We start from the raw sequence: 14,825 nt of genomic DNA on the forward strand, positions 1-14,825 counted from the left end.
TTCAAGAACAGACCCTTGAAGGATTCCAAGCACAGAGAAACTTCCCACAGCTAGAAAATAAGAGTGTGAGACATCCCCAGCTCCTTAGGTGTGGCCACCCCGGGTCTCGACGCAAGTGACTAGATAGGTACCCAGGCGGCAATTAAGGCGCTGGATTCCGTGGCGAAGGTACCCTGACCTCAGGACCCTGGCATCATACCTCCGCGGAGTTCCCAGCACCGAGCGCACGCCCGCCGGCGGGCTCCCTCGGTTTCTTTCCTCCGCTCCACTGGCCCGTGTGTTCAGACGCACTTGGAAGCCTCGTCCCCACTTCACCGAAACCCAGCGACTCTAGCACAACTTCCAAAAACCCCGAACACTCCGCTCCAAGGAATCCCACTTCGCCCTCTCATAAACTACCCATTCTCCTTCACAACCCTGCCCAAATCCTCATTTTCCACTCCAGATGTCCATCTTCAGTGACATCTCTTTGTTCTCTTTACAATCACCAATTCTCACTTCCGACCAGCGCTCAAGTCTCAGAAACTGCCCCCCCTACTCATCCATGCACATATCTACTCCCCAAGCCCAAATGCCCTTTCCCGGATCCCCCAACAGCCAGGGACAGCACTCCCCTACACACACACGCGCACACACGCACACACACACTTCTCCGTCCAGAGCCCTTCCCCCACCCCCAGCCTCGCCCCCATCCATTCCCCCAACCGCCTCTCTCCTATCGCGACAGTCCCTCATCAAACCCCCTCCTCTAGGTCCCTGCCCCCTTTATTCTATCTCTGCCCCGCTCTCTCGCGGGCCCAGAGCCCCCAGTCCGCGGGCAACGCCCTCCTTACCATGAAAAGCCGGAGGACGCCGGAGTCTCCAAACCCGGACTAAGAAAGACAGGAAACACTCAGCTCGCATGAGCCTTGGGCGGAGGCGGGGCCGGGGCGGGAACTTCCGCACTCGGCCACGCCACTTCCGCCCCGCAGAGGACATCTTCCTAAAGGGTCCGTTGTACTCCTAGATATCGGCCGCTTTCCTTCCAAGTTTCCTGGCTGGAATGGGTTGCATCTCTTCTCGGCTGGGTCAGGCATTTATCCCGCTCCTAATGCTCCGCTTTTTCGGCTTCCATAGAGGAGGACAAGGTGCAGGGAGGTTTTCCTTTCCTGACGAAGAAGCTCTTCGGAACTGTCGTTTCCGGGACTGGATAGTTGTTTCCCGACGGAGCTCTCAGAGTGAACACCCCGGGGCAAGATGGCGGTCGGGCCTTGGCTGCTGCCCCGGGTCAGGCGGAGCTCGGGGGTCTTGGGCTGAGGCGGTGGTAAACTGCGGCCCCGACCCCGACCGCGGGGGCCTCGAGCGGATAAAGGTCTACGGCCTGCGGGTAGCGAGTGGCAACAGGGTTGTGGGTTCCCTGGGTAGTGGGGCCGGGGACTTGGAGGGAGGTGCCCCTGGGGCTGGGTCCCTGCTTCGCCTGGTCGGAGGGGCAGGTGCTGGGGGCTGGCTTTCGGGTTCCGGTGGGGGAGGGGGAGGGGTTCTCCATGACCTTTTTATCTCTGGGGCCAATGAGATTAAAAAAGGGCAATAGGCCTTTTAAAGCGGACTAGCGCTGGACGAAAAGGATTTGTTATTGTGGTTGTTGATGCCGAGGAAAGACGCCGGGCCGCAGGAGTCACCCAAACTGGAGTTCGAACCCTACTCATTGTAACCTTGCGTGAATTCCTTCTCCTCTGTGAGCCTCAGTTTCCAACTCTGTAAGATGGAGTAATTAGCTCGTGTCACGAAGGGTGTTGTGTAATTCAAGTTTTAGAACCATGTCTGACACTCAGCTCTCAATGGAAGCAGCTGGTGTTAATCATATCAATAAAGAAAAGCTTGGTAGTAATCTGACTCTTAGCCCCACGGGCAGCCTTGCATTCTCGATTTTTCTTTGCCTTCTATGAATAGTGGCATCCCTGGATCTTCTCTGTTTTCACTTAAAATAAATAATTGCTTTGGGGTTAAAAGTGGGTTCAAATTCAGGAGCCTAGTGACCTCTGACAAGTCATGTTCCTCTCTACATTTCATTTTCTCTGTGTGAAGGTGGGATTTGATAGCATGCACCTACATAGGCTGTAGCCTTCAAAACCTATTGCATATTCTTAAGAAAGTTAGACTGTTGAGACCTGATAGAGCTGAAAAGACAGAGGTGGTTAAATATCTGTACAGTGTCTGAACCATGGTCCACCCTTAACAAATGGTGATGGTCATTCAACTTGGCTGCCCAGCTGTTCCCACCATAAGCGGAAAGTTGTCTTGGGCTCAGACAGCAGTTATTTATGGTGCTTCACCTTTGGACTACACTCTCTAGACTGTCAGACTCTTTCATAGTGCTCCATGAAGTTGGCCTGATCCAGAAAAGATTGATTTTGAACAGTCTCATTGAACTATAGAAGTAGAGAAGAGTCCTGACTCAGTATTAAAATCTTGACTCTGTCCCTTTTGGGATTATGGGAGATACTAAATGGGATTATGAGAGATATTAAATGATCTTATAGGGTTGCTCTTCTTGTTAGATGAGATCACATAGAAAGGACTTGACAGGCAGTGGGTACTCAAATCAACATGTTTCCTTTTGCTTTTCAGACCATCTTGGTTATCACCAATCTCTTGTTTCCTAATCTTTCCACCTATAACATTTTTGTTTCCCTAACTGGATTGTAAACTTCTCAGGGACAGAAGGGTAAAGCTCACTTACCTGCTATCTGCTTTCAGATACTCCTTATTAACATTTTCCCATTTAATCTAATCACAGTATCCTGATGACTAAATCGAGATACAAAAAGGGTAAATTTTCATTTAATCCTTTTAGCAACTCTAGGAGGCAGGTACTATTATTATCCTCAATTTACAGATAAGGAAACTGAGGCCTAGAGAGGATAAGTAACTTGGCCAAATAAGGTAGAACGAGAACTAGAGAGAACGAAGGGCTACTTTGATCCAAGGCTTTCTCTGCTACACACAGCCTTTTCTACACACAGCCTTTTCTTTGATTCTCCAGGACATTTAGCAGAGTAAGTACTTAATAAATACTTCTGATATGTTTTTATTTGATTGATGAACTGTAATAGATGTTATGCAGGTAGAGGAGGTGAAAAAGAATTTGAAGAACTGCAAAGTATAGACCATTATGTGGTGTAAACAGAAACCAACCTATAGCGTTGCCGAGGGGATGATGACCTCAAGGAAGGGATCTTATCCTGCAGGGCCCGCTGGGAGAAGTGAAGTTTTGAGATAGTCTTAGAGATACTTAGTTACAGTTGGCATGCAACCTCCTGTTTTTCTATTGGGAAAAAGTGCTCTCTTCTCCTGCTCCCTCCCCGTCCTCCCCCTGCCCCCCAAGAGGGACTGTCTCCACGTTAAGGAAAGAGTATACCATTGTGCTCATGGCTTGGGCCGGCTTGTTTGTAGCTCTCAGGACCTTGAAGCTGTTACCCAATATAAACAGGGCCCAGGGTTCATAGCCCAACTGACAAGACTGGTGAGTCTTAGTGCACCCAGGGATAGAAAAAACTCTCAACGGGTGACTGTTATTTCCTACCCAGAGAACCATAGTGCCTGTACAGATGAGGGCCTCTGCTGAAGAGTTTTAAAAAAGAAAATCTTTGTGTCTATAAAAATAATACGTCAATGAGACTGACTGCGCCCCGTCAGCCACCTCTATAGGTGTTTGATGTCATCATCTCATTCAGTGCTCATGATCGACCTCTAAGCTGATTAACAGACAAGACAGAACAACTCCGAGATAATCTCCCCCCGCGGTACATGGCAGAGCTAGGGGCTGGCTCCAGCTCTGTGTGACTCACAGTGCCATGTCACCCTACCACATGCATTCTATGGAGAATTCGGAAAACAGACTAGTTAGGGAAGCAAAATTTCCCATAGTTCCCCTACCTCAAAACAACCATTCTTTTTTTTTTAATATTGAAGTATACTTGATGTACAGTATTATATATGTTACAGGTGTACAATATTATATATAAATTACAGGTGTATAATATGGTGATTCACAATTTTTAAAGGTTTTACTCCATTTGTAGTTATAAAATACTGGCTATATTCCCCATGTTGTACAAAAGATCCTTGTACCTTATTTTATACCTTACAGTTTGTACCTCTTAATCCCTTACCCCTATACTGCCCCTTCCTCCTTCCCTCGCCCTACTGGTAACCAGTTGTTCTCTATATCTGTGAGTCTGCTTCTCTTTTGTTATATTCACTAGTTAAAACAACCATTCCTAACGTGTTTTTACCCCCCAGTTTTGTATCTACCTGCGCATGTGATTTTTTCTCTTTCGTTAAGTAATTGGGATCATCTTGTAATAGGGAAGAACCCTTTGTATTCTATTACAAGTTAATCACTAAAGGGATGTTGCCTGTAAGCTTAAATTATACATAATGGCCCACCTCTGGGAACCCTGCCTTCCAGGTAATGAGCATTAAGCTAAAATACATTTGTTTAGCTCACAGGAAACATCCTGACCGGGCCCACCTCTGAATGACTGCAGGGAGGAAGAAATTAACACATCCCCTCTGGAGGCTGACCAGAACCAGGAAATGTTTGACTTTACTTCCTCCCCTTTTAGTATAAAAGAAGCCTGAATTCTAACTCAGGCAAGATGGTTCTTTGGGGGCATGAGTCCACCATCTTCTCAGTTTGCTGGCTTTCCAAATAAAATTGCTGTTCCTTGCCCCATCAACTCGTCTCTCGATTTATTGGCCTGTCGTGTGGCAAGCAGTATGACCTTGGACTCTGTAACAGTGTTGGTTCGCAGCCAGCCTCCTTTTCATTTCTTAGACATAAATATTTTTCCAACTTGCTGAAAATGTCAAACATAATTTGCAATGGCTTTTAAACATGTCATCCCCTCTGTTATTCTTGGTTGCCATCACAAAACATTTACAGCTTTAATTCAGCAACTTCTTTGGGCTTATTCTCAATCTATTCCCTTTAAACTGTGAGGACTGGGGAGATAATGTCTACCATTTAGATCCAACATTAACTAAAGAGGACACAGATGTTTTTTTAAAACCAGAGGCACTGTCTTTATTACTTTTTCTCAGTGAGGAAGATATGTGATGCCTACCTATAAAACTAATCCTAAATCTGGATTTTTTTTCTTCTGCTTCTGCCAGAAAACACAAGCTCCTCTGAAGTGAGAAGCTGTCCTCAGCTGTGAGCCCTGTGCAAAATCACTAATGACTGATTACCTGACATTTCTGCGTCACCGGCAGGTCCTCAGGTGAGTGCTCCAGACTTCCACTTCTGGGGCAGAGTGAATGGTTTGGAAGACTGGTACCTTTTTATTGCCTGTCTTCTCACGCTCCCTCCCGTCATCAGGTAAAAGCTTCAAGATAGTCTTACAGGTACTTAGTCACGGTTTGTGTGCAACCTCCTGTTTTACTATTGGGAAGAGGCTCTCCTGCTTCCTCCCCCCCGACACCCCATGAGGGACTGTCTCCATGTTCATTTGTCTTGAGAATTACTGATGAGAGACCCACATGTAGGAAAAGCCTTACTGTTTAACAGATGTGAGTCAGTGTCGAACAGGGGCCACAGAGGTCCCCCGATGTGTTGACATGGGAGGAGCCTCTCGTGACCTTTTTATCCTTGATGTTTTCACGTGGACACTGCTTTGAGTGAGGTAACCTGGTAAAGAGATGGTTTACAAGAAGTCTAGATTTCTGAGTAATTCATTTCAGTGCCCGTGTCAACTGGTCTGATTATATATTTTGGATAGAATGACAAAGTTTTCAAGCATCTAAAGACATCATCTCAGTGTGGGAGGCTCTGTGGACCAGTGCTATGTGCTCTAGGCTGATAGCCAAAGCCATCCCTTTGGGAAAAGACAGTTACTGATGATTTAGATTAAAATGTAATGGCTAATTTAGAGCCTCTGTCCAAAAATACCAGTCCGTGGATGGGGGCCTTTCTGCTCTAACGTCTTCCTCAGCCCTTGGCAGGATGGGAACGGCGAGGACAACAGAATAAGTTACGCTTAAAACCAAACATGTTCGATTTAATGGATTGTCTGGCATTCTGGAATCATGTACCTTTGGCTTTTTTAGTGTTTAAATGGCCCTTTAAAAAAAAAATGAAAGACTTCTTTTGTGCTGGGCACAAAGTAGGTATCAGTAAATATTTTTGAGTGAATGGATGAATAAGATAATGGTGACAGTAATAATTATGTTTAATGTTTTTCCCTCAAGTCTTTACTTGGCAAAATAAAAGTTGACTGTTCAGTGAAATATCCAGGGACCTTTGACTTAGAGGATGCCTGGTTTGAGTTAGAGCTTTGTGGATGGAATTGATTCATGCTTTGTTTATTCATTAAACCATTGCAGAGCTGGACCCTATGCCAGGCACTCTGTTCTTTCTCTTAAAAAAATGTGATTACTTAATACAGGAAAAAGCATCGCTGGTCTGGGGAGTTGCATGAAAGGAGCCGAGAGGAAGTTGGGACTTGTGCGGGGACAGCTATCAGCCCTTTGGGAGGGAGCTGGGGGTCCCGAGTAGCTTTCTGCTGCTGCCCAAGTTCCTTCCTGCCCTTTGCTCCTGAGCCCCTTTCCGTGAGTGTTTTTCATATAATGACCTACATCAGCCACTCGCCATTTTCCTTGCAGGGTTTGTGCAAGTTTGCAAACATGTTCACTGTTTCTCAGACCTCGAGAGCTTGGTTCATTGATAGAGCCCGTCAGGCTCGAGAGGAAAGGCTGGTGCAGAAGGAGCGGGAGAGGGCAGCTGTGGAGATTCAGGCCCACGTACGGAGTTTTCTCTGTCGGCGTCGACTGCAAAGGGAAATCAGGTGGGTGTCAGTAGCTCCTCAGCACGTTTTCTTTTGTTTCCAATTCATAGCAAAAAAAACAAAAACAAAACCGATTGCTCTTCTCTTACAGTTCTTGAACAGCCTTCCAGCTGCTATGAGCTCCTAATTTAAAACGTCTTTTTTTACCCTTCCCTCCCTAGGAAAGAGATTGATGAGTTTTTTAAAGAAGATGACTCTGGGTCCAGTAAAAGAAGTGCACTTTGTATTTTTAAGACTGCCAGGAAACTGCTGTTCTTGTTCAGAATTAAAGAGGATGATGAGGTAAAATAATAATAGCAAACTCACATCGTGCTTGTTATGTGTCAGATCTTTTTATAAGTATTTGATAGATGTTAACTCATTTAGTCCTGACAGCAACTCTGTGAGACAGGTTCTGTTACCCCCGCATCCGGCCCTTTTGTTTTCTTGGAACCTGTTTCGTAGGGATTATGCCCAGTGCTGGGAATCATCACGATTGTTTTCACATTGACTCTTACAGGCACTTGTCCTCAGATGCGTAGGTTAGCAGATTTATGAGACACACATGGTACAAGTCATGATAAATGGTAACTGACAGGCGGTGGTGAGGACATCGGAGGAAGAGGTGGGCTGTGGCGTGCCATCAAAGGGGTGGCCGCTCCTCTGCTCCAGCCACTGGGGGACTGATACTCTGATTTTTTTAAAGACACTCCAGAGCTCTTTGACACTGAGTTTTCTAATTTGTAAAAATTGGCTGCTAATTTGAAATTTCTCTTAAAATCCTGCAAACCAAACAAAACAGGCTAGTTGTACCTTTGGAGTTAGAAAAATCAGCCTAGAAAGTAAAATTCCAGGGGAGCGACTAGTCATCTGTAGCGGTACTAAGGAGACCCTTGAGGAGGGCCTCTGTGTTCCTCGGGGTTAGGCATCCATTACTGCTAAGCTTCACATGTGCCAGACCCTCTTCTGGGTACGGGGCCCCAGAAGGAAACAAAGTGGGCAAGGTCTGTACCCTCGAGGAGCCTGTAGCCCAGCAGGAGAGAGAGGAGGACGCTGGCAGTAAACACAGTCACGCAGATGAGGACAGGCAGGCGCAGGGCGGTGACGCCTGTTTACAGAGGAGGAAACTCAGTCTGGTAGGGCAGCAGCCAGGGCCACACCTCTTTTAAGGGTGGATCCAGGGTTGGTACAGCCGGAGTGTACCACTTTTCTTGCTTTTGCATTTCAAGATGAAAGTGATGATAGGACAGTTTGTGAGGCAAAAGTCCGTATCCATGGTGCTTACAAAATGGCAAATGGCTGAGCACAATTTAGGAGACAGCTGCTAGTCTGCAGGAATCCAGGCCCAGTTTGCCAGGTTGATCTTGTTTTTCAAAAGGAGACCCAGTCTAAAACACGTGTAGGGCTCATCCTGCCTGCAGGTCACCAGTTTGAGAGCCTTTCCTTAGGCTTCCTGATCCTCGGTCTCCACATCTACAAGTCGGAATTAAATAGGATCCCGACGTGAGTCATCTGGCATCAGGCCGGCACATCCATGCCAGGGGCCCAGAGAACATTTGCTGCTTTCTGATTTCTCCATTCACTGTGAGAATTTATAACCCCCCATTCTGCCTCTGCAGAGATTTGAGAAGTTGTGTCGCTGCCTCCTGAGCAGCATGGATGCTGAGAATGAACCCAAGGTAAGTAGGGCGGAAGCCAGAAAGTCTCCCACGACCCCTCAAGCTGGCCTGTTTGCCTCTGAAAATTCCTGTTGAATGTTCTGACTGTTGTGTATGACTCTGCATGTTCACACCCATGTGCAAATAAGTAATGGATCGAAAACATTAACAAAGTACAGGTGAATTCCTTAGTCTTTGCATTATCCAAGAAGCTGTGTTCTGCTCTTGCCTCATACTCAGGACGGTAAATCCGCTTACCAGGCTATTTTTACCTTTGGGTTTAGTGTTAAAATAAGTCCTCCTTGCTGCTTATTTATCTGTTCATCCCCCTGCCTTATCTGGCTCTGGACCTAGCTAATTGGTCCCATTCCAGTAGCTGGAATGTGTGTCATTTGATCCCTGTAACTGCCCATTACATTTCTCTTTTTCCTGCTTGTAGGTATGGTACGTGTCCCTGGCTCTTTCCAAGGATCTCACCCTCGTATGGATTAAACAGATCAAAGACATTCTGTGGTATTGCTGTGAGTTTCTTGAGCAGCTCAAGGTAAAAAATAAAAACAAGACTGTAAATCTATCCCTCCCACTTGAGGCCTGTAGAATGTATTTTCAGAGTCCTCGTGGTTCCCTCATAGGTTATACCTTTGTGATGTATCAGTTGGAGTCTAGTAAAGAATTACTGGAGCCCCTGTTCCCAGAGAGAGTGAGTTAGATGCTGTTATCAACTTGAGAGCTTCTTTCATGCATGTTATTTTGTACATTGACCTGCACTTACCACAGTCTTGATGCCAGGGAATCTTGTCTTCCTTTCAGTGCTTTTGATATAGTGGATACTTTGTAGCTGGCATTATTATACTAGTCAGGCCCCTTGTTACAGTGCAGAAACCCAACATGAGTGCAGCTGATAATACATACTAGAGCCAGGGGCCTTCTGGATTTTCCCTCTCTTTCCTTCTTTCATGTGTGCTCCCTTTTGGAATCACCTTGTCCTCTCCCACTGTAATCATGGCAGCTGGCAGTTCTAGCCTCACATCCTAACTCTGTCTTGACCAAAGAGAAAAGGGAGGCTTCCCCCATCGATTCAGAAATCTGGGAGGACTCATAAAGGTCCAGTGGGGTCCTGGTCTCAACACTGAACTGGTCACAGTGGCAAGATGGGTGGGGTACTGCCACCAGCCCCGTCTGGCCCAGTGCCCACCCTTGTGTTATGGGAAGGTGGGCAGGGGTGTGAGTGTGCACAAACAGCAGCCATTTCCACTTTGCACGTAGGGAGGGAGAAGTTTCAGGGGCAGAGGCTTGGCAAGGACTCTGGTAGTAACTGAGCAATGGAGCAGATGTCCCCAGAGCACCCAGTGATCCATTCCCAGACATCTCTCTCAAGGCATTTGTGAATGGCTCTCTTGGCCTTGACCCAGCATCAAGCATGAATTATAGTCATCATTATAGTAATAGCCAATAGTATCAATACATAGTGTTCTCTGTGTGCGAGGCACTGTTCTTAGTGCTTTATATTCATTAATCCATTTATTTCTCACAACAACTAAACGAAGGAAGCAGTGTTACTGTCCCTAGTCAACAGAGGAGGAAGCTGAAGTACAGAGAGGTTAAGAAACTTGCCCAAGATCACACAGCTAGTAAGTGGTAAAGCCAAAAGTCTGAGCCCAGAGTCCTTGTTATGTTCAATTGCATTTATACTCTGTTGCTCCAGTGTACATGCATACATATGTTAAATACTAAATGCATACATGTAGTAGGCCAGCCCTGGTCATCTTGTTTTCTAAGAATTCTCAATTCTCCATTCCCAAGAGTATTTCAATTCTATGGTCAAGCACTAGTGTGCTGAAATCCCTGTTGTTTAACTCCTATAGTGGTCATTCCTCACGAGAAAAAGAATAAAGACTTAGAATCCTGACTCGTTTGTTTGCATTCAGAAAAGCTGTAAAACGGTTGCGCTACTGTCTTGGACTGGAGGGCGTGTGTCTTAATCTTACTCTCTTTATTGTTTTTAGCCTGAAATTTTACAAGACTCCAAACTCATCACACTGTACCTCACGATGCTTGTCACCTTTACAGACACTTCAACATGGAAGATTCTCCGGGGAAAAGGTCTGTGGGACTTGCTTCAAAATCCTTCCTAAGTAGCATTTCCATGGAGAGTTCGGGGACCTTTTCAAGAGTATTTTTGCCGCCACAAGCCTCAGGGAAGGCCCTAGAACCACACACGTGGAGACGTTGCACTGTGGTATCTAGGATAAGTTCAGTATCGTGTGCTCAACTCTCTCCCTTCTTGGAATTTACGTTTGAAGGCACAGTCCCTCTGAGCTCATTTGTTACAACTCCCACAGCACCTCAGCCTCCAGATTGATAATATTTACTTAAGCCTCGTCATTTCAGTTGGAGAATATTCGGCAGCAAATAATTCTATTTTGCGCATAAAATTGCATGGTAAAGCTGCCTTCTTCCTTGAACACTGAACTCGGCCTTACGTGTTTCATACATTCACTTCATTTATCCATTCACCCAGTAGCCTGCTGTGTGCCAGATGCTCTGCAGGCACTGGAGATAGGGGAGAGGTCACTGCCCTCCAGGGGCTTTAGGTGCTGAACTCTGTGTGCCTGCCCTTCCTCACAGCACCTGAGTCTGGCGGGGTGGGGAGGAGACAGACACTAAAGAGAGGTCGTATATATATGACTATCTGAGTAGTATATGTGGGTATGTAGGTCGTGACAACAGCGTGACAAGGGGCGCTTGGAAGGAAGAGCCCAGGAGAAACGGGAGTACAGTGGGGAGGGAGGCCTTGCCTTGTTTGGGGCTCGGCCTTTCCCGAAGCAGTGACATCTGAGCTGAGAGCTGCAGGGGGAGGTGGAGTTTGCAGAGCACAGAGGTGGGGCATGACTCTGAAGCAGAGGAAACTGTGTGCCAAGGCTCCAGGCCAGGAAGGGGGGTTCATTTAAGTCATGATCCTGGACTCGGGGGGCGGATTTAAAACTCGGTGCGTTCTGGGCCCTGCCAGGGGGCTTGTATCCCAGTGGGGAGAGGAGGTAGCCACCGGGGGTAGAAAGTGCCAGGCCCTCGGAGGGAAGTAGAAAATGTGCTGCAGGAGCTTGGAGGCCGGGGATGATACTTCTGGGAAACCATAGGTCCCGTCACCTAAGAGGTTACGCTTCCACCGGGCCTTGCAGGAGAGAGAATTCTGGAGATGTGGCGTCTCCCTGTCCTCCGGTGCCAGACCCAAGGGGAGCAGGAAGGCAAGCCAGAGGAGCTCTCGTTTCCTTACAGCCTGGGGCCTGGGGCATGTAAACAGTTCACATTATGGCCAGAGATTTTTTTTCTCAGACTTTTTTCTTCATTTAGGTGAGAGTCTTCGACCAGCCATGAACCGCATTTGTGCAAATATAATGGGCCATCTCAACCAGCATGGATTTTATTCTGTGCTGCAGGTCTGTGACCCCATCCCTAACATGGGACTCACTCTCCATACCCGAACTTGGGTTTTTACCTCTGGTTTCGGCATATCTGCTGCCCTCCTCACAGAAGCGCTTTCTGCAGGAAGCGCCCGCTCCTCCCTCCCCCACCCCGGCTCTGAGACCCTCGTGGTTTGTGTGAAGGGAGGGCAGTGACTGGGACCCCTTCATTGTGCTCCATTGTTGGCGGCGAGGATGATCCGGTCATTTGAGACTTAAACGCAGGCAGGAGGCCTCAGGATGTATTCCCTCAGGTTCCTTCTTGGTTGGTGTCTGGAATCGTCTTTCTAGCTCTGTGTCCTCAAACAGCCTTCCGTCCACACTGCATGTGATCGTGCCAGTTCGTACGTACATTCAGGGAATTGTCAGAAATGTAACTAATCACTGTTGAAAAGTATTGATACTTTGGAATTCTTGAGTTTGAGAAGTGACATTGATCTAGGCCGTCCTCCCGCCTGGCACTGAGATGGGCTCTTTCCTGGTTGGGTTTCACTTTCTCCTCACGACAACCCTGCGAGGTGCTGTGGCAGCCAAAGGTGGATTCTCAACAGTTCATCTCAGTGGGAGCGTCTACTTGACGCCATAACTCTGAATTGCTTCTAAAATAATTGAGATTTTAAATCTGGTGTTCTTTTTATCGGCTGCTAATTTTTTTAACTATTTATTATTTTTAAAAACTCAAGTGTAATATTTAAAGTAGAGAGAGAGAGTGGTACAGTGAACCTCCATACATACCCATTGCTTTTTTTTCATTTTTTAGAAACATTCCGATACAGTTTTTTATCTGAAGCACTTATTGTGCATTTTTTACGTGCACATGAATATAAAGTTGGCGTCGCCCCCTGACCAATTACAATGTTCTTTGCAGGTATTGTTAACCCGTGGCCTGGCGAGACCCCGACCTTGTCTGTCCAAAGGCACTTTAACAGCAGCCTTTTCCCTAGCAATGCGGTAAGTAAGAAACTGCACCTGAGGAGCTGACGTGCTTCTGAAGGCCCGCTCCTCCTGCTTTTCTTCTCTTGTTACTTGTATTAGGTACGGGCTTGCCCACTTTGTTAGAATTTACAGAAAGTGTTGTTCTTGATGAAAGTGACACATCTGTGACTGCCCTGTTCTTAATCTTCCGACTGTACCCTTGAATGTTTTTGCATCATGATTTGAGGGAAGCTATTCAAAATGAATTGCTTTATTCTGCCAGGGGCCAAGATACAACCATTTTTCCTTTTGAGCTTTTAATTGAGAAAGGAAACCTAAGAGCTGAAAGAGGCCCAGCAAAGGGCAGGGTGAAAGGATTCAGGGAATAGTGTTGCGAACACGGGTTTAAGACACTGGAGTTTGGAGGACCAGAGAGGATGTGATATTTATCTTCACTTAGTCAGTTTGGAGATGTAAAGTACTTAAGCAGCTAAATATTTCCTGATAGAAATCATACCAGCAAGTCTGAGAACTGCCAAGTGTAAAGAGCTGTGCTTGTTAATGGGTCCAGAACATACTTAAACTGTTGAAAGGAGCAGTAACTTGGGGAGTTGTTAATAAGATAGCTTGATAATGTGAGGTAATCTTAATCCCCAAGATAATAATAACTTGGGAAAGAAGGAGTGTTATGGTCAAACCAGCTTGGTAAAGCTGCCTGTCTGCCCCTTCCTGCTAATTCACCGGGCACCTTCCTGCTGAAAGCTCCGACAGATCCTGTGGTAGCAAACTCTTTGGGCTTGTTTAACCTGATTTGACCCAAACATATCTGAACATGGAGTACTCTCGCCCAAGTTTTAGATGATGGAACATGTCTGTTACTCTCCTTTGGAATCATTTTCCATGGAACGCCAATTTGAAAAATGGTCTAGATTATAGGTTGGCAAACTTCTGCAAAAGGCCAGCTAGTAAATATTTTCGGTTCTGTGGGCTACGCAGCTTCTGTCACAACTACTGTGCCACTGTAGCCGCCAAGCAGCCCTAGACAGTACATACACAAATGAGAATGGCTGTGTGTTCCAATAAAACTTTATTTACAAAAACAGGCAGTGGGCAGTTTTTGACCTGTGGGCCACAGTTTGCCGACCTGGTCTAGACTGTGTTTTCTACTCACCATTAGCCACATGGGGCTGTTTAAATGGAAATTTATTAAAATTAAATAAAATTAAGAATTCAGTTCCTTGGTTTCATTAGCCACATTTCAAGTGCTCAGGGGCCACATGACTAGTTGAAAACCATATTGACAGCACAAATGTGAAACATTTTCATCATCACCAAAAGTTCTATTGGACAAGGCTGGTCTACACCGTCCAATAGAAATATGATGAGAACCACATTAAATAAGTCAAAAGAAAGGGCAAATTAAGTTTAACGATGTATTTTATTTAAACTGCTATATCCAAATTTATCATTTTTGCATGGAATCAATACTTTTAAATTATTTATTTTAATTAAAATTAGATGTTTTATTAATTTTTCTTTCCGTGCTGAGTCCTCAGAAAGTGGTGGATATTTTACACTTAAAGCATAGGAATTTGGCCTAGCCACATTTTAGGTGCTCAGTAGCCCCTGACGTGTGGCCAGTGGCTACTGCATTGGACAGCACACCTCTAGAGGCTAGACCTTCATAACAGGAACAGAATCCAACTGGTTATGCTATGATTAAAGAAGTAGAACAAATTATCTAGGTAACTGTCATACGTTCGTTACATACTTTGAGAGGAGTTACATAGAGATGTATTTAATGAGTCGTAACACATGTTTTCCTAGAATCAGGTTTACTGCAGCTCCCTCTCCTGAGTCACCTGAGCAGCTCATTCCAGCAGCATCGCCCACCCTCTCCTCTGTCAGAGACAGCGGAGGATTGACACACAGATGCCTGAGCCCAGGAGCTCAGCAGCATCCTCTAGCTCTCCTGTCTTCCATCT

General features: G+C 46.0%; 2 protein-coding genes across 6 annotated transcripts in view; one reads left to right on the forward strand and one right to left on the reverse strand.

The window, feature by feature from the left end:
• The window catches only part of KCTD10 (potassium channel tetramerization domain containing 10), a 33,423-nt gene extending 32,502 nt beyond the window's left edge, over positions 1 to 921 (reverse strand). For both annotated transcript variants that reach the window (XM_061169915.1, XM_061169914.1), the window contains exon 1: positions 834 to 921. In XM_061169915.1, coding sequence (XP_061025898.1) covers positions 834 to 836 — 3 coding nt within the window. In that variant the 5' untranslated portion in view covers positions 837 to 921. The remainder of the gene's footprint in view (positions 1 to 833) is intronic.
• A 310-nt stretch (positions 922 to 1,231) lies between these two features.
• The window catches only part of UBE3B (ubiquitin protein ligase E3B), a 54,259-nt gene continuing 40,665 nt past the window's right edge, over positions 1,232 to 14,825 (forward strand). Inside the window, exons 1-10 of one of the 4 annotated variants that reach the window (XM_061169084.1) lie at positions 1,232 to 1,366; positions 2,876 to 3,035; positions 5,158 to 5,264; positions 6,646 to 6,827; positions 6,989 to 7,109; positions 8,426 to 8,485; positions 8,904 to 9,008; positions 10,471 to 10,567; positions 11,816 to 11,901; positions 12,794 to 12,876. In XM_061169084.1, coding sequence (XP_061025067.1) covers positions 6,667 to 6,827; positions 6,989 to 7,109; positions 8,426 to 8,485; positions 8,904 to 9,008; positions 10,471 to 10,567; positions 11,816 to 11,901; positions 12,794 to 12,876 — 713 coding nt within the window. In that variant the 5' untranslated portion in view covers positions 1,232 to 1,366; positions 2,876 to 3,035; positions 5,158 to 5,264; positions 6,646 to 6,666. The remainder of the gene's footprint in view (positions 1,367 to 2,875; positions 3,036 to 5,157; positions 5,265 to 6,645; positions 6,828 to 6,988; positions 7,110 to 8,425; positions 8,486 to 8,903; positions 9,009 to 10,470; positions 10,568 to 11,815; positions 11,902 to 12,793; positions 12,877 to 14,825) is intronic. The other 3 variants (XM_061169086.1, XM_061169083.1, XM_061169085.1) reach the window with 3 other exon arrangements.

This window comes from Eubalaena glacialis, chromosome 15 (assembly GCF_028564815.1).
Source record: "Eubalaena glacialis isolate mEubGla1 chromosome 15, mEubGla1.1.hap2.+ XY, whole genome shotgun sequence".
NCBI lineage: Eukaryota > Metazoa > Chordata > Mammalia > Artiodactyla > Balaenidae > Eubalaena > Eubalaena glacialis.